The sequence below is a fragment of the Triticum aestivum genome, chromosome 7A, assembly GCF_018294505.1.
Source record: "Triticum aestivum cultivar Chinese Spring chromosome 7A, IWGSC CS RefSeq v2.1, whole genome shotgun sequence".
NCBI classification, from domain to species: domain Eukaryota; kingdom Viridiplantae; phylum Streptophyta; class Magnoliopsida; order Poales; family Poaceae; genus Triticum; species Triticum aestivum.
The window spans coordinates 720,606,298-720,625,248 of NC_057812.1; the positions used below are offsets into that span (position 1 = coordinate 720,606,298).

The window sequence follows — 18,951 nt, forward strand, 5'->3', positions numbered from 1 at the left end:
TGGTCTCAGAGGCGCATAACAACCGTGCGGAGTACGACAAGTCTTTGCATGAAGCGCGCCGGGAGATTGACTTGAAGGTGCAAAAGGATCGCGATGAGGTAGATAAGAAACTGAAAAAAGAATGTTCATACGTGGACAGGATGATAAAGGAGGAGCGTGAGGAGTTTTCCCGTAAGATGGCGAAGATGCGTCTTGAGATTGAAGATAAGTATAAGCGTGACTGTGAGTACATGGAAAAAAAGTTTGTCCTTGGCTACAAGGAAATGCATCAAACGTTGCAGAAGGACCGGAAGCTTGTGGACAGTATTATACAGACAGAGCGAGTCAGGATGGATGCGTATGTGTTTCAGGCACATGCGGATATGGACAGTAAGCTGCTACAGGAGCGGTCAGACATCGATTATAAGGCCATGCTGGAGAAGGTCCGCTTGGAAGGACATATGTTAGAAGACCGTGCGATCTCACGGCCACCCCGACAACATGTCTTCAATTATTCTCCCCCTGTAAGTATCTCGCACCGATTCTATATATTAAGGACTTACGTATTCTATGATACAAACATCTTCAATTTGTGGCAACCTTATGTCCTTATGTCGGCGATTGTATGTAGGCTAAGCATCATGAGACGGCACAGTCGCCATTCACTCGAGACATAGCGATAGAGTCACCCGTTCAATGCCACATCAGTCCACCCCAACAATATATCATCAATTCTCCCCTTGTAAGTACCTCGCAACGATGCATACCCAAGATATGGTATGACCTTTCAAAACTTGTGTGTAAACCCACTGTCGACGTTTCATATGCAGGATAAGAGGCCTGTGATGGCAAAGTCCCCAGTCACACCACATGAAGGATACATTCCACATAACAAGGTGAGAAGGTTTGAGATGGCACAATCCCCAGTCACTCCACATGAAGGATACATTCCACCAAAGCAGGTAACAACGCCGCAATGTTGCTATGCACATAAAAAAGTTATGTTTGCCCCTTTACTCATTGAATGTATCAACTCTGATGTGAGATACTAGGTGCTGGTCATGGAATTTTTTATTAGTAGGGATGATGAGATGTCACATGTGCCGAGAGCATACTTTGATAACACCCGGCAGAAGTCAGAATTTTTGAACCCGCCAAAGTAACCTACGATCTCATTATGAGTGAAATGAGAGATACTTTTGGTTGCAAACTGGGAGCAGAACTGTACTACTTCTTACCCGGGTCTGCGTGGAAGCTACCAGAAGGAATGTTCTTGATTGCAGGACCAGATGATGTACAAAAAATGCTTTTTGATCTGAATGGCAGCAAGACATGTCACCTGTACATTGTGTACAATAGAACTACGGGTTGTTTTCCCGAGGATGGCATTGATTCAGAAGTTCAAATTTTAAATGTTACATGCATCTAGTTTATGGCTACATCTTTTTTGAGTTCTTCCTAATACAATTCCTATGGTTTTCTACAGGAAGTGAGAATCCAAGAAATGGAGGGTCTTGCTAGAGAGTTGGCAGAGAAAGACCAAGAACAATTTAAGTTGTATGGTTACATTGATGTTAAAGAGAAAAAGATTGAAGCACATGGGTCGTCGCCAAGCCCGACGCAATCTCCAACGACGCAACGCAAGAGGTCACTAGATTTTGCCAGTGGAGAAGACAATATGGAGTAGGCTCAATTGTTTTTCAACCAGTTTAAGCTTCAAACCAGGATTATTTTGTTGCAAACAAACATTTTTTTCTGTTTCACACTATGTTCGCAATTATGGTACAATTTATTCATGAGACAGTTCTTTGAACAACAATGCATGTGTTTTATGATCAATCATACAGTTGTTTCTGAGTTGTTTTTGAGATGGCATTGCATCTAAAGAAGTTTCCATCTATAAAACTTGGCACGCAGTCGCATCGGAATCGCGTATCACGCGAGAGGTGTGCGTCGCACGGGAGCGCGTCGCACGCGAGCTTGTTTTCGGGTAGAAATCATAACATAGTTCGGATAGATAAAGTTCACGTCCGCCACCTGCGCATGCAAACCCATGTCGCCGCCATTCCCATGCATGCATGCCTCAGGCGCAGACAATGAGATGGCCCAACGGTCCATCCAGCGACCCAGCAGGTGAGGCTGGCGTGGGACGGCCCATCCGAATTAGGCCCAAGCGAGTCGCGTCAGGCACATCCCAAGGGTGCAGGGAGTTTAGCCCCACCTCGCCGAGCGAGCGGAGCTAGCACCGGTTTATATAGCGGGATGAACTTTCCCTCTCAAGTTCCTTTCTAAAGCGGGCGGCACATTGCCTAACCGTCTCCGTCCCTGCCCTGTGGGCCTACTTGCTACCTGTTATCACAATCTGATGGGCCTCTGCATCCTGGCCCAATAAATGATTGGATTACTAGTCATATGCAGGCCGTTGAATTGTGAACTTGAAGCAGCAAGTAGGCGGGCTTTTTTGTCATATTTCATTTTTTGCATTTGGCACCATTATTTCCATTGCAGCCAGTCCATCATGCTGCATTTTGCACTACTAGGAAAAAGGCTATAGATGGAATGGACACTAATGGCGCACCTGTCATGTGGTGCGCCACTACTATATAGCAGTAGCATCACATCACAACCATAAGTGTTCTGCACCAGCATCATAACAATCACATAACTACATAACAAAAGCAAACTTGTTCATCATTACAACAGCAAACTTGTTCAACTTAACAAAAGCAAACTTGTTCATCATTACAAAAGCAAAGTTGTTCAACATAACAAAAGCAAACTTGTTCAACCACATAACTACAAACTGAGACACATAATACAACAAACAACTCAATATCCCCAGTAGTAGGGGTCATCCCAATGATTCTCCACCTCTTGCCATTGCTCCAAACCTTCTTTGACGGTTTTGATTTTCTTCCATGCCTCGTAGGTGACATACGCATCTTTCGCTGCGTTCTCGATGAGGTTATCTGGCAGTGGGCTGTCACCCCATCGTTTGTGGTCCAATTTCTTGTTGATCTTCCCCTTCATTTCCTTGTAGGATGGGTGGATGAGGCTGGCTGCAAACTCAACCAAAGACTACCACTTCTTTCCATTGTTTGGAACTCTCCATTTGCACTGCATGTCGACGTACTTGTCGGGGTTGATCTCCAAACCAGACAACTTCAGCTTCTCCTTGTCACCTCCAATGGAGAAGCCAACAAAGGTGTACAGCTTCTTCTCCTACAGGAGTGGGCGGAGTTCCTTGGGCCTGCATCAAATTAATCTGGTGCATCAAATTCATCTACTTCAAAAACTTCAGAAACTACTAATTAGACAGAAACTTCAGAACTAGTATTGCATCTACTTCGGAACTTCAGAACTAGTATTGCATCTACTTCAGAACTTCTGAACTATTTCATCTACTTCAAAAACTTTAGAAACTTTAGAAACTACTAATTAGACAGAAACTTCAGAACTTCAGAACTAGTATTGCATCTACTTCAGAACTTCAGAACTAGTGCATCTACTTCAGAAACTTCAGAAACTACTAATTAGACAGAAACTTCAGAACTTCAGAACTAGTATTGCATCTACTTCAGAACTTCAGAACTATTGCATCTACTTGAGAAACTTCAGAAACTACTAATTAGACAGAAACTTCAGAACTTCAGAACTAGTATTGCATCTACTTCAGAACTTCAGAACTATTGCATCTACTTCAGAAAATTCAGAAACTGCTAATTAGACAGAAACTTCAGAACTTCAGAAACTTCAGAACTTCAGAACTAGTTTTGCATCTACTTTAGAACTCCAGAACTATTGTATCTACTTCAGAAACTTCAGAAACTACTAATTAGACAGAAACTTCAGAACTTCAGAAACTTCAGAACTGGATGTTTTTACCATTTGGTTGCCGCGGTAATGTGGTATTCCAGGACGAGATCCTCCACGCATAACTGCAGAACTGCAGCCATTTGCGGAGGTTCGTCTTCCCTGGTATACTCAACATCAACGCCGATCGACCGAGAAACCATGCCGCCGAGCCTCCTCCTCATGTCGCGGATCCTCTTGTCGGCTTCATCTGGATTGCTGGTGCATAAGACATCCAGCTTCTCCTTCAGGTGGATATCAACCATGAGCGGCACGGTGTAGTCCTGCTTCTGCCCGAGGAACGGAACGTCGTTGTCGACCACCAGCGGCTCCTTGCCAGATGCCTCACCACGGTGATGCTTGGCAGACGGAGGGGAGTTGCTCCATGATGCCTCCGCCATTCTCTTGGCAGACGGAGGGGAGTTGCTCCACGATTCCTCCGCCATTGCCCTCCTGGCCAGCAATGGTGGAGGCAGAGGGGAGTTGCTTGATGGTGGAGGCAGAGGGAGGAAGATGGAGTGGCAATGGAATGAGGAGGGAGGCAGAGGGAGGAAGATGGAGCGGCAATGGAATAGGAGGGGAGTTACCTGCGTCATGGTCGTGGGGAGTTGCCAGTGGAGGGGAGACGTGGGGAGTTTCCAGTGGAGGGGAGACGTGGGGAGTTGCCTCCAAAACTCAAACGTCCTGCCCTTTGGCCCTCGAAAACTCTGGAGGGGATACGTGGGCCCTTTGGTTTCTTCTGTTTCTGAAACAAAACAAAAAAATAACAGCCATATTTTGCTCTAAAATTAATGATCACTACAACCATATTAGGAGATCAAAAATGGCACCAAAACAGTCACTGCAGCCATCCAAAATGGCACCAAAACAGCACCAAAACAACATCAGCCAAAACAACATCCAGTGGCGCACCAGTAGTGCGCCATTAGAAGGCAAAATCGGTGCGCCACTAGCATGCCTTTTCCTAGTAGTGTTGGCAAGAACAAGCTAGAGTTGTACACACCTTGATTTAATGCTGCATTTTCCAAGTTTTCGTATTTTTTGAATTTTTTTGAATTTATAATGCCCTCTAGACTGACTGCTGAAAACATCGGTCTATGCCTCAAGAGGGCATTGTAAAATTAATTGTTTCAAAATTTTCTTTCATAGACATGTTTGGCACATGTGGGTCACCATGTACAAGAAAATTTGGGTGATTTGCAGGTGGTGGAAAAATTCACCTTTTTTCAAAAACTGGTTACCCATATTTTGCTCTAAAATTAATGATCACTGCAACCATATTAGGAGATCAAAAATGGCACCAAAACAGTCACTTCAGCCATCAAAAATTCACCATGTGCTAGTAGCTGTCAAGGCCTTGATGAATCACTATTCACATGCAGGTCCCCTTGAGGCATAGACAGATGTTTTCAGCAGTCAGTCTAGAGGGCATTATAAATTCAGAAAAATTCAAAAAAATACAAAAACTTGGAAACCTAGTTTTGTTTGTGGAAGAGATCATCTGTGCCAAAATTGAGGTGATTTGGAGGTGGTCGAAAAAATGCCCGCATTCTGGAGGGACCATTTGGTCTCACTTAAGCCAGTTTTTGAAAAAGGTGAATTTTTCCACCACCTCCAAATCACCCAAATTTTCTTGTACATGGTTACCCACATGTGCCAAACATGTCTATGAAAGAAAATTTTGATAAAATTTATTTTACAATGCCCCCTTGAGGCATAGACCAATGTTTTTAGCAGTCAGTCTAGAGGGTATTATAAATTCAAAAGAATTCAAAAAATACAAAAACTTGGAAACCTAGTTTTATTTGTGGAAGAGATCATCTGTGCCAAAATTGAGGTGATTTGGAGGTGGTCGAAAAAATGCCCGCATTCCGGAGGGACCATTTGCTCTCATTTAAGCCAGTTTTTGAAAAAGGTGAATTTTTCCACCACCTCCAAATCACCCAAATTTTCTTGTACATGGTTACCCACATGTGCCAAACATGTCTATGAAAGAAAATTTTGATAACAATTATTTTACAATGCCCTCTTGAGGCATAGACCGATGTTTTCAGCAGTCAGTCTAGAGGGCATTATAAATTCAAAAAATTCAAAAAATACAAAAACTTGGAAACCTAGTTTTGTTTGTGGAAGAGATCATCTGTGTCAAAATTGAGGTGATTTGGAGGTGGTCGAAAAAATGCCCGCATTCCGGAGGGACCTGCATGCAAGAGTCGGGGACCTGCATGTGAATAGTGATTCATCAAGGCCTTGACAGCTACTGGCACAGCGGCTGCCGCCCGATTTGCATGCAGCGAAGATGAACGTGCATGGAGGTTTCTCAAAGATTTCCAAGCACACCCCAGTGGGCCCCTCTTATTTAAAAAATACGTAAGTCATTATTGCTCTGTAAATAAAGAATATGCATGACAACCGTAGTATGGGTGAAGAATCATATTCATCCTACAATGAGGACCAACGCTTGCTAAAATCACCTCGATGAAGGTATTTAAGCAGGTAAAGGAGCTGCTCGAGGGGCGAGGTGGGACTATTTTTAGTTAGACGATAACAACGTGCGAGATCGTACGCGACGTGGGCCGTCCGGAGCTGCAACCTCGGATGGGCCGGTGTTTGGGTCGACGTAGGAAAACGGCCTGCCATGCATGCATGGCGTCGGTAGTCTCACCTAAACGATGGACACGCACCGAGCCAGCCATGCAGACCGTGGGATCGCGGGAGATCCGTCTGGCGGCCCTGTGTGCCTGCAGAAATACATCACAATAATTATTCTACTCAACAATAACAAGTGCTCCATGCTAGCCCTTATTCCTGTTCAAAATACATCATCATTCTTAAAGTTGGACATCAAATGATACACACAGAAAATGGAAACGAAAGATGTCGAACTAATACAGTAACATGGCAGTACAACCGCACTTCACTAAATTACTGTCACGATGAAATAGAATGTAAAGACCACGTCACACAAAGCTGAATGGCATACGACGTTCTCTGGCTCATCGTCGGTTCATGCTGTATGTAGATATCACAGTTCAGCCTCGAGATCCTACACAGAAGAATAAAATAAATCACATGGACATCAATTATGTGTAAAACACATGCAAAAACTAAATATGAACATATTTCGTACCTCTAGCAATTTAGCGCATTTACGTTGATTGTGACCTGGTTTCTTGCAATAGCCACAGATATTCTGTGATCTTGACTTCTTTGTCTTTGCCTGCAGCCTTTTATTCGGTGCACCTCGTACTGGCACATGCACGGGATCCAGAACCTTATCAACTTTCTCCGAGTGCGGCATCAACGGGCCAAACCTAATGCTGTTATGTTGAGCATTAGTTGACTCCTTGCTGTCAGCTTGTTCAAAACTTGATTGCTTGCCATGATGTTGTGCTTGCAAAAGCATCTTTAGACGGTGATAGTCCTCATCAGAGTGGCATGCCTTGAAACTTGCGGCGTGACTACAATTCCGCAACTCGTGGTACCTCTACAGGCTTACTGAATAGTCATACATCTGGTTTTTTCTGGTAGGTGCATATGCACATTTTGCATTCATAGTCCACCTAGTGGGAACGCAACAACCTGGCAGAATTGTTTGTTTTAAAATCCCCAATATGTAAAAAATGTGGGAACATGGTGTGCCTGCGTATTCCAGCTTACGGCAAGAACAACTCACCCTGTGCAAAAGACCTCCTTGCTCTTCAATGCGCACTCCAAACTTTTTATCCATTCTTTCCTGCTTGGACAGAACATAAGTGGAATCTTCTGATCCATCTAGTATCTCTCTGATCTGACATTTGCTGACAGCATCTATGCTCCATAAGACCATCTTAAAGACACTAGGTGTGAAAACTTTTGCGGCGTGTTTCTCAAGCGGCGAAGCATTTTCCTCTGTAAATGGAACGGACTGCAAGGCTTCGACGTCATGGAGAGCTTCGTTAATCCGTCGCGACGCAAGGCAACGCTCATAGTGCTCTAGCATTTCAAACAACGACATCTTACCCTCAAGATGCGTATGTAGCACAGAGTTCAAGCTCTCACTCCTCTGATTGCTGCTCAATCCTAGAAAACAACGCCCCTCAAGATATGGAGCACACCACAACTTTGTCATCTGATACATCTGATGCATCCAAGACTCCTCACTGGTTACTTTATTCCGTTGTAAGAATTGTATCCATTTTATCTTATGCTCTTCAATGCAAGAAGTATCATAAATGAAAGATCTGAATTCCTTCTTTACATCGTCATCATGCAGATGGCGTACAATGTTCTGCTGAATGTGCCATATACGTAGTCTATGGGTTGAGTCTGGCCAGACCACCCTTATTGCTCTCTGCATTGCAAGGTCCCCATCTGTGATCACAGATATCGGATGCTTCTGTGCCATGTAATCAGAAAAGGTCTGCAACATCCACTCGTATGCCTGGCTTGTTTCATGAGAAATTATACCACAGCCAAAAATAACAATGCTGCGGTGGTGATTCAACCCGACAAACGGCACAAATGGAAGATTGTATTTGTTGGTTCTGTATGTGCTATCGAAAACAATGACGTCTCCGAAAGCCTCGTAGTCAAGTCGCGACTGACTATCAGCCCAGAACAGTCCCTTCAGATGGCCATGCTCGTCTACCAAGTACTTGAAGAAAAAATCCACATCTCGCTCTCGCCTCGCCATCATGTGCATGATCACCGTATTAGCATCACCGGCACTGATTGTCTCCTGCTTATTAGCATGGCAGAAATTCTAACCGTCCCTCTTTATGCATCCAACCTTATCAAATCCACCGTATTGAAAGCACAAAATATCCATAATACGGTATTTGCGGATCCCACATTTTTCCATGTCCGCTTTCTGCTCATCGCTAACTCATCTGTGCGAACGCAGGAGACAAGAAAGATCCCATGGGGCTAGAGGATGGCTGTGCTCATCGATGAAATCCTTGACAAACCACCGACCGGTTTCCTCCTGTCTCGTAATGACCAATTTAGCATTACACCCAACACGAGTTAAACTTCGTGGCCTCCTCTTTCTATCTTCCATCTTTCTTTTCATGTGCTTCTCTTTGCGAAACCCTTGACGACTACACACAATTTTTCTTAAAATTATGTATTTGTTGGATCCATCCCACTCAACGTAGCTTTTCCTCACACTAAAACCTTTTTCAAGAGCATATTTGTTGTAGAATTCATAGCCTTCAGCCTCACTATCAAACATCTTGCTGACAACATTTACATACTCGAACATACTCTCATCACTTGCATACACCATGTCTTCCTGCATATGACATGTGAGGGAAACCAATCATCAACATCTTTCTGTTTATCAATGTTGCAGGTGTAAAATAGCTCATAGGCAAAGACAAGTGCATGGAAAAGACTTTGCTCGTTTGACATGTGAGGAAAACCAATCATCAACGCCCAACAAGTAGTATCTCATCTTCCTTTAAACTATATTTCATGCACTATGCAAATCTAAAGTGATGATTACTTTAATAAACTAAATTAAGTGAACTATGGAACAAGTATCTCATCTTCCTTTAGTATATCTCATCTCAAACGTCAAGTAAGTCACTTTTTTTCTGCGGTACCAAAGGAAGTAAGCAATGCCCTCAACATCTTACTTAAACAAACATGATGCGATTAGCTCAAGAGAAACTATGCCACGATGAAGCTTTCAATTCGTTGTTCTAGTCCGTACCCGGATCTTGTGGGGTTGAGGTTGTACTGCATGCACGGTGGAGGGGCGCAACGGCCAAGAGAACGAGCAGAACGCCAAGCCGAATTCATACCTTAAGGATGGTACGCGTGAAGAGATGGGATCGCCCGCCGCGGTCGCCGCCGATTCAGCCGGCGCAGATCCGGCCTTCTTCTTCTTCGGTGACGGCGTGGGGGGCTGGGGTTGGTTGGGTGGAGGACGAGGACGATGAATTTATTCCTCTCGCTGGGCAGGTCGAGGACGGAGAAGGTCAGGAGCGGCGAGCGGCGACGAATAGATCGGAGGAGGATTCTGAACTGGATCGAGTAGACATGGATCTGGTCCTCAGGTGATCGGTTCAAGAAAAGATATTCCCCCCCGGACCATTATGCCCTTATCGCAACATATTAAATTTAATCAATTAAAATTCTCCGCAAGATCTGACGGCTAATAAAAATCAGACGTGATCAGACATGTAAGTATTGTTAAGTACTCCGAGTACTAACCCAGTCACCGTAAAACAGCTCTATGAATATACTGTATGTAATATGGGATGGCTATTTTGATTAAGAGATCAATTTTTATGCAGGTTTATCTACACTCTTCTCCGCCTGGGAATCATCATGTGCTTGCTGACCTGCTCGGGCCACATCGCCGCTGAAACTGCAAACAGCCCCTGCCTGTCTTGTGTGTCCTTGGAAGCGCCTGATACTAGGAGTTGCGTTAGCCTATTTAAGTGTGCTTACATGGCAGCTGCTACTGGTTTAGCAAAATTCCTCAAAGCCTTTTGGTTTGTCACATAAAGACCAATCCTTGCGTGCTTTTTTCCAGATATATCCATTTCAAAAATATAAATGATATTTCAAAAAGAGGGTCATGTCTCTAGCAGTTAAGTTTAGAACTGGAATTGTTGACTCCTAATAATAGTTTGCTGAAACCTTAAGTCCCAGTTATGTTCTTGGAGCTCTGTGACCTTAGATGTACTGTGTCTTGGTGATATGGACTATTTTGCCTTAACCTGCCATGTATGTAGCACGTGATCTTTGTATTCTTGCTTGTGATACTGGAAGCTGCAATCGCCGCCGATGTATTTTTGAATAGCTACTGGGAGGAGGTAAGGAGCACTTCAGCTGCTATATACTTGATATTTCTGTGTGTATTTTAGAACCAAAATAAGGTCTCTTTGTCGCCAATTTTTTTGCTGGAATGGAAGTCGTCTTAAGAACAAAATGAAATTATGACTGGTCGAACCTGAGAAAGTTTACTTCTAAAATATATCCATATGTCGTCTTAAGAACAAAATGAAATTATGTCTGCTTGAACCTGAGAAAGTTTCCTTTTAAAAATATGCCCATATGTAGTTTGCATAGTATGGCCTTTTCTTTTCACGTAGTATGAGAAATACATGCAGTGCTCTACTTAAGATATTCTCTTCAAAATGACATCTCTAAAATTACTTGATTGCAGATCATTATTCAGACATGTTTGTTGCATATTTTTCCTTTTTATTTTTCACCCTTGCATCGAGTGGCTTATTTATCAGGTCTGTTTTATGTTATTTTCTCTGTTCCAATATAAATATTCATTTTAAAGGTTCGCTTCCTGGTGTTCTAATTTGGGATTTCTTGCCCTACTTTAGGCAGTACCTCCATCAAAATTAGAAAGACATTTTAGTAATGTTGTGTTTTTTGGGCCATGCTTGTGGATATACTCACTCCGTTCCTAAATATAAGCCTTTTAGAGATTCCATGCAATTTATAAATTATAATTTCAGTGATGTCTCATCCTTCTCATTTGCTATCCAGTTTTTTCTTAGAGCAATGGTCTTATGATTCTGTTTGTATCTAATGCCATTTTCTATGTTTTTCTTACTTATTTTCAGGACAAATCCCACCAGACTTGGCTCTAATTGAAGTTATCGTAAGAGTAAGCAATCAGCACTTGCTGTTCTGTTTTCTGATTCTATTGAGAAAGCTCAAAATTTGCAGTGTAAGATCAAACTTTTGCTCGCAGAATATTGAATGTGCGCTAAAAAGTATGTAGATTTACTCATGAGGGCAGAATCCTGTGAATTTCTTTTGAATCGATTGCTCAATTAGGAATAATAACATACATGATTTACGCATGTGTGGACTTGGAACTTATGATCCTTTTGTTTGCGAACTATTGTTGCATATGTACGCATGTGTGGACTTCCGTTGGATATATATTGCTTGCTGGATCTATATATTGCTGGATATATATTGTTGGTCATTTTGATTGCTGGATAAATATTGTTGGTCATTTTGTTTGCTGGATCAATATATTGCTGAATATATATTGTTGGTCATTTTGCTTGCTGGATCGATCAATATATTGCTGGATATATAAGCCATCTTGCTGCTGCTCGCTGAAGCATGCAGGAAAAAAATATGCTAGTATTTGGCATATAAACCGTGTGCCCCAGGGACATGGCACCCGGCTTATAGGCATATTATGCCACGGGGAGCTGTATAAGCCGAGTGTTCCAGATGCAGGCACCCGGCTTATAGGATATGTTTAACCGTGGATGTCTTATAAGCCGTGTACAAAGGCACCCGGCTTATATTTAAACCGTGCAGCTCGTGCAGATACAAGGTTTATATTTAAACCATGTGGCTCCCTTAGGCACTCGGTCTATATTTAAACCGTGTAGTGCTCGTGGGCACTCGGTTTATATATAAACCGTGTGGCTCATGCAGGCACTCGGTTTATATTTAAACCGCGCGGCTCTGTTAGGCACTCGGTTTATATTTAAACCGTGGAGCGCTTGAGGGCACTCGGTTTATACTGACGGTGACACGTGGCCGTTATCTCCCGGCTGCCGTCATGTTACTTTAGTAAGCCGAGAGCCTCGTATAAACACAAGGCTTATAAGTAAACCGAGTGTTTTCCCAGTGGCACTCGGCTTATAGCATATAAGCCGATCAAATGTAAACCGTGTCATATAAGCCGGGAGTTTGACTCGGCTTATATATAAACCGAGTTTATATCGACATAAGCCGAGTTCTTTGGGTACACGGCTTTAAAGTTTTTTCCTGTAGTGGTAGTCGACAACAACGTCTCTATCCACTGAAAACTCAGACCGGGAAAGATGCTCAGCCTGCCAATTTGATGTGCTCAACAATATTTGCTAAGACTAGAACAGACGGAGCAAATCTTAGATGTATGGGCATCTGACTAATTGACGACCAACCGAGTGAGTTGCCAACAAGACAAAGAAGTTGTTGCATGTGTTTGCGTTTACTAGCTAGCTTTTTAAATAAAGCCAGACAGAAGAAGTGGAATATGGCGCATGAATTTCGGTGTCCTTATTCTCATGAAAGGGACATCGGAGTAGGTAGGGAAACAGCCGCAGACCCTCCGCGTGGTAGATAGTATTTTGAATACATCTACCTGGATTTTTCTATCTGCGCCGCATTCTCTTACCAACTCGGCAAATCAGCAGGTTGATATTGGAGTGCAAGCCGCGAAATAAATCTCATGAATGGGACATCGGCAGAATCGGCGAAGGTATGCACAAATATATCACGTAAATCTAGTTTTGTTAACGCGCTCTCTCTGTCTTGTAGTATAACCATGTGAATCTCCGGGTCCTACCTAGACGCACGGATAATTGACAAGGGCCCGGGAAAACTGAGCACGACGTCGTACGGGAGATGCTCCTGCATCCCATCTCGTGTAGCCTGTGGGAGATGCTCTATGGACGGTCCTTTTGTGAATTGCGACACACAGGTGTGCTATAATGCATGGCATTATTGGCTGGCCCATGCACATCCCCTGGTGTGTGCAAACTGCCTAGTCCATCACATGCATGCAGCATGCATGGTCCACATTCATGATAAGATCCATGAATTAATTTTAAGAAAAACGTGCATGTCATGCACATGCATGATACCAAGCCAACAACAACGAATATAGTAGCACAATCTCACCCAACTGGGTGTAGAAGCCCGTCTATATAGTGTGGTAAAGAAGGAAGGGGAACAAATATAGAGATCTGTAGCACACTTTCTTGAAGGATACTAATACATAAATTTAAATAAAAACTGAAAAGAACGAAACATTGAACTTAAAGATGACAATGATACTACATAATATAATGACACATTAGACTGGATATGTTATGCAATGATTCCAAGAAACTATGGTCTAGCACATGTTGTCAAGAAAATGGCAATGCCGTGAGTGACGTGCTTTCTTAATTATCCAAGTATTGAAGATAACAACAACAACAACACGTCTATGACTTTGACTTTATTAGGGAACTATAAGAACCATGCTAAGGCCAACAAACATCCCTGCTTGTGGCAGAGTCACGATCGTTTGCAATGTTCCATGTCATTGCTCTTGTTCGCCATTGCCAACACCTGAATATATAGTTTTCAGTAGAAACAATTATTCGCCGACAATTGTAAGCTAGTCAAATGAAGATATATACTGATATTATCTTACATTAACATACATGCTATCAATCCGTCAGGTTGGCTCAAGTATAGAGATAATTAATAATCAGCAGCAGCGTAATAGCGTTCGTGGTCATCATGAGCGCAGAAAAGGCTGATATCTCTGCCATTCAACTTCTGAAGGGGTCTCGCGTTCATCTCAAGGCCCTACGCCCAATACAAACAAACAAATATATGCACTTTGCTTTCTTGAAAAAGATTGAGGAAATTAATCAATAGAATAACGTAATTACATCGTGTACAGCGTCCGTGAGAAGCTTCAATTGGTGAGTCGACACGGTAGCAACCTGCAAAAGCACATACTTACTTTTAAAATTTGGATAGAGAATATTGGGGGCGTTAGTGACCGTATGTCAGTAAGTTTAGCATTCATGGTCTAAATGTGGTCGGTAAAAGTCATTAACAACGTAGCAAGCTAGGTACCCTCTTGATGACGGTCCAGATGACCCCCTCGCCGCACGCCGGCGTGGTTAGGGAGCCCGTGTACCGGTAGTAGGCTTCACCATCGCCCCTCGCCTCCCAGGGATCCACCACGCCGACGTTCTCCTCCTTCTCCTTCGTGCCTGCCATCCTCCGCAGGTAAGGCTCTAGCTGCATGCAACGGATTGGTTCAAATCCGGCCAAGGATTTAGAAGAAAAAAAGAACTGGAGTTGGACAAAATTACGTACCTTGTGCAGGAAATGGTCGCGCCTACCGATCTTATAGAGGCGGCCGATCACGGCAGCCTTGTTCTCGGTGCTGAGGTGAACCATGTGGAGCTCCAGGCTGTACTGGTGGCTGTTTAGATGGTGCTCGCTGGGGGAGTGCCAGTGTACCTGCGTGAGGTGGTAAGCAGTGCCGTTGATCCACAAGCTCCCGGCATCGCCCTGGAACGTCACCGCGATGTCATGGCCACGGTTGACGATGGAGGCCTTGGCAGAGCGGTAGGAGTGGTTGAGGTACCCGAGGTTCGGCGTCTGTGCGGCATGGCGGTCGGAGAGGTCGATGGGCGACTGCATCCGCCCGGTGCCGCATGTCGCCCACTCCTCCTTGATCTTGCCCCAGTTCTCCGGCCCGTTCTCCGACCCGCAGTCGTAGCTGAACTCCGACTCATCGTCTGCATGCAAGAGATGTAAGTACTCGTTAGGAATTAATCAATGGCGGAATAGTTAATTAAGACAAGAGTTAATTTATAGAATTTTTTTGCTCACCGGTTTCTTGCTGTCCTCTGGCTCCCGGGACGAAGGCTGAGAAGTGCAGGAGGAGAAGGAGGGCCCAGACCGGGAGGTGGAGGTGGCGAGCTGAACGCATATTGCCTTGTGTTGTGTGTTGATCGAGGTGCTACTGCTGCTTGGTAGCTGGGTTATCCAAGAGGGGCAGGTCGGTGGGGTACATATATACACAATTTTCCTCGTGAAGCTAGCGGATGCGTATGCATCTATATCCATCTGCTCGGCTTTTCTCACATGTGGGTTTCAAAAAGCCGGATTGCTAAATCTCAGTGGATTACCAAGTCTCAGTCGATGCTATATTCGTGGGATCTTACATGGAGATACGTGGATATATTTTTTTTTGCTTTCTTGCAAGTTATGTCATTTGACTCAGGCCCTGTTTGGTTCATAAGTCCTAGGACTTTTTTTAGTCCCAACTTATAAGTCCCAAGTCCCTACCTGTTTGGTTCCTGGGACTTATAAGTCTCTATAAGACCATACTACAATTATAAGTCCCTATAAGTCCCTCCTTGAGAGTCTTATTTCATAAGTCCCAAATGCCCACTTTAAGTCCCTATAAGTACCTCCTGTTTGGTTTAGATGGGACTTATAAGAACTTTTTTAAGTCCCTAAACAGGGCCGGGCCAGCAAAATCTGGGGCCCTGTGCGAAACTAAAAAAGTGGGCCCTATCTTGCTATAAAAATAAATTAACAAGCAATTATGGTGTTTTTGTATCTTGCAGAAATTTTTTATAGTGTAATATAAGATGTACTAATTAAATTCCGTTTTCTTTCTTTTTCTTTGTACTTATAGGAACCAGACTGATTTTTTCTCATGATGACTCAAATCTGTATTATTGAAACACAAGATAAAAAAGATGAATGAAGTAAAATTGAAGTTATACAATATCATATATCAATTGAAGATCATGCGTCAATATTTTGCAATTAAACGAACCGTCTAATTCACGTAGTTTTGGGTCTTGTCCGGTTGAACTACTAGACGGTGATCTTTAACCGAGAAGATAAGAACCAATCTGTAACGAAGTAACGATTCCTACGAAAAGTTAATTAGGAAATTAGGAATTAGGAGTAGGAACTGAAGTTAATCGGAAAGGAGGATTCGCTAAGCACCTGGATGCTGAAGTCGGCCAGTCGGTCATGGATTGATCCGATAAGGCGATCTCGTTTCCTGTAGCAAGGGCAAAAGAACTGCAGCGGACTGAAGTATTGATCCCTGAAAATTAGTAGAGGCAGCTACGAAGGCAACGACAGCAGCTCGATTCGGATCGCTCTGATGAGGCGAAGGCGACAACCGACGAGACGATCTCGTTTCGTGTTGCGCCACAGACGGGACTGCTGTTGCGGTTTCAGATCGAGGCGATCCCGATCGACTGCTGGAGCAGTTTCCTTTTTTTTAGGGGAGGAGCAGTTTCCTTTTTTTTTTGAGAACATCGAGCGATCCTTTTTTCCATCGAGCACCAGCGCTCGACGGCCTCGACTCGGCCCAACTCCAGCGCCGAGCGACCCAGTGCGGCAGAGCTTTGGCATTTTTTTTAAAAAATTACTATGTCTATATAAAAAATTTGGGGCCCCTCAAAATTATGGGCCCTGTGCGGGCCGCACATTTGGCACCACTATGGGCCCGGCCCTGTCCCTAAACCAATAAATCCTTGAAAACAAACACCCTCTTAGACTTGGTTAAGTTTCAGTCGATCGAGACCTAGCCACACCCTTTAAAAAAAAATCCTATACTGCTAGTCCTAGTAAATGTAGTCTCTGTTCCTTGTGTAGTTTTCATGCGTGGCGACCCAGTCACTGTTTTAGAAATAATACGGGACTAAAATGCTCATGGCTACAACGTTGATTACAGGATTGACAATCCTTCCATTTCTTTAACACACAGTACAAGCGTAGTAACTCACTTACCCAATCCTTCCGATTCAGAAGGTGTGCAATTGCCATCTGGTTAAAAGGAAATATACTATTGTACCTAACAATTTGGAATTTACCTTAGAAACAAATACACCTAATGATCATGTTTTTTTTGGCGGGGACCTAATCGACATGTTAGAGCATGTGCATGTGTAACATACGCTCAGCGAGCTCCGCGTGCCGCATCTATCAAATGGGTGACTAGGCTTGATGTGACAACAGGCAGGGATCACATTCCGTAGAAAACTAGGACACGTATCACTTAAACTGCTTTAGGTCGCATTAAGGACCGAAGCTCAGCTCAACATTACTAGATCTAACTTTCATTGGTGCAGGTCCTATTAAGCCCTATAAAGCCAACTATGTGTGATGACCACGCATTTGAAATATGAACTGTGTGCAAATATAGGGACCATGTGTGATCTCTGACCCATAATGCACGATTGACTTTGTTCAACCGTGTGGGATACATTACACATTGTTGTGCGATGACTTGACAACATCCCACGTGATTCGGGGAACAAATTGTGTGTGAATTTTAGCACACGGTTGAGGGAATCTAATCGAGTGCGATGATTGGGCACGTCACTAATATTTCAGTTCGGCACATTGTGTGCGATACATGCACACACCTGGCTTGCATGACTGCGTGCTATGATTTGTAGCATCATCAATGGCTCCTAATAATCACTTATGAGCGAAGTTGTTTACAGGATAAATTTAAACATATTATTCATCAAGAACGAAAGTAATTAATTTATAAGATCAAATATCGGAGTAATATTTATGTAGGTGAAATGTGAAAGTTTAAAACTAAATTATCTAACTATATATAGCTAGCTAGACTTCATTCTGCTTCAGCACCGATGAAAAACAAGTGGGTGACGTCCATCTGGCTGACAAACACCTCCACCGCATTGATTGACTTATGCCCGCTTCGCGGCCCGCAACATCCTCAAATATGGCTACAAAATGGCATGCGGCGGGGACGCAGGCCCCAGACTCTACACGTTGGTGTTACTGTGTGTGGTGTCGGCTAATTCGACGCGCTCGCCTGCCCGCTCTTCTCTGCAGGGGTCGTGCAAGTCCTATATTTCCTCGAGGCCGTGGGCCAGGGACGAAAGGTTGTCAACCTCCAACTCAAACCCAAAGACCAAGGGGTCGAGCATAGGCTGCTGGGTGACGAGAGCGGGCTAAGCGTGCTCTTGCAAGACGGGTCCGGGCGCAGGCTACGGGGCATTGCGGGCGCGCGGCGCGTGATCCGGCACGATGGGGCTGGGTGCAGGTTGCTGGCCGACGTGGTAGGTGGCATGTCTCTGTTTCCAAAAATATGTAACTATACCTCATCTCTAAGACAAGATAGGGAAAACCTTCTGTTTAATCTATTTATGACTCTTCCAACATGGTAATACTAGATGATATCCTGCACATTGCTGCGGGGATTAGTGGCACGATTTTTTGACAAAATTTTAACTGGAAATTTAAATAGATATAATATGTTGCATTTGATTATTATATAGCTACAAATTGAGAAACAATACAACGGGGCGACCTATAAGCCTCCATGGCGCTTCGTCGTTGTTGGCCGTCCGATTGCATAGATCGCACGCCGTTTGAGTGTTTCATTCGTCTCTTGGGCCGCTGCTCGACGGAACTACCTACGTTCGCGGTGGTACATCGGGCCTGTGGACTCGCTGCTTCGTTGGTCCGTTTATATGGCCCGCTCCTCCACACGTATCGATGTCCCTCTATCTTTCCTTTGATAGGCTGGTCGAGCTATTTCACCGAGAGGAGATTTTATGGCGACAGAGGGCG

The 18,951-nt window shown here is 43.8% G+C and overlaps 1 protein-coding gene and 1 long non-coding RNA gene across 3 annotated transcripts; one reads left to right on the forward strand and one right to left on the reverse strand.

Annotated features, from left to right (window-relative positions):
- The first annotated feature begins 10,059 nt into the window (after positions 1-10,059).
- On the forward strand, positions 10,060-11,731 carry LOC123149691 (uncharacterized). Its single transcript, XR_006474811.1, has 3 exons — positions 10,060-10,215; positions 10,560-10,640; positions 11,409-11,731. It is a non-coding gene; the product is annotated as an uncharacterized lncRNA (long non-coding RNA).
- Positions 11,732-13,502: 1,771 nt separating this feature from the next.
- On the reverse strand, positions 13,503-15,376 carry LOC123149688 (alpha carbonic anhydrase 7). Of its 2 annotated transcripts, none has more exons than XM_044569396.1 (6): positions 15,202-15,376; positions 14,680-15,107; positions 14,434-14,601; positions 14,244-14,297; positions 14,010-14,157; positions 13,503-13,914 (listed from the first exon to the last, which is right to left on the reverse strand). In XM_044569396.1, the coding sequence occupies exons 1-5, from the start codon at positions 15,299-15,301 to the stop codon at positions 14,050-14,052; spliced, it is 858 nt and encodes a 285-aa protein (XP_044425331.1). In that variant the 5' UTR covers positions 15,302-15,376; the 3' UTR covers positions 13,503-13,914; positions 14,010-14,049. The 2 variants fall into 2 exon arrangements, 1 of the variants encoding a protein (XP_044425331.1); XR_006474810.1 differs by having other exon boundaries at positions 13,504-13,914; positions 14,000-14,157.
- Between the last annotated feature and the right edge of the window lie 3,575 nt (positions 15,377-18,951).

Bases quoted from the DNA above. Each gene is read 5' to 3' on its own strand.
- LOC123149688 (XM_044569396.1), bottom strand. From the start codon at position 15,301: ATGCGTTCAGCTCGCCACCTCCACCTCCCGGTCTGGGCCCTCCTTCTC. The intron at 15,108-15,201 runs GTGAGCAAAAAA...TCTTGCATGCAG, and splicing joins CAGAGGACAGCAAGAAACCG to ACGATGAGTCGGAGTTCAGC. The intron at 14,298-14,433 runs GTACCTAGCTTG...GTGCTTTTGCAG, and splicing joins TCTGGACCGTCATCAAGAGG to GTTGCTACCGTGTCGACTCA.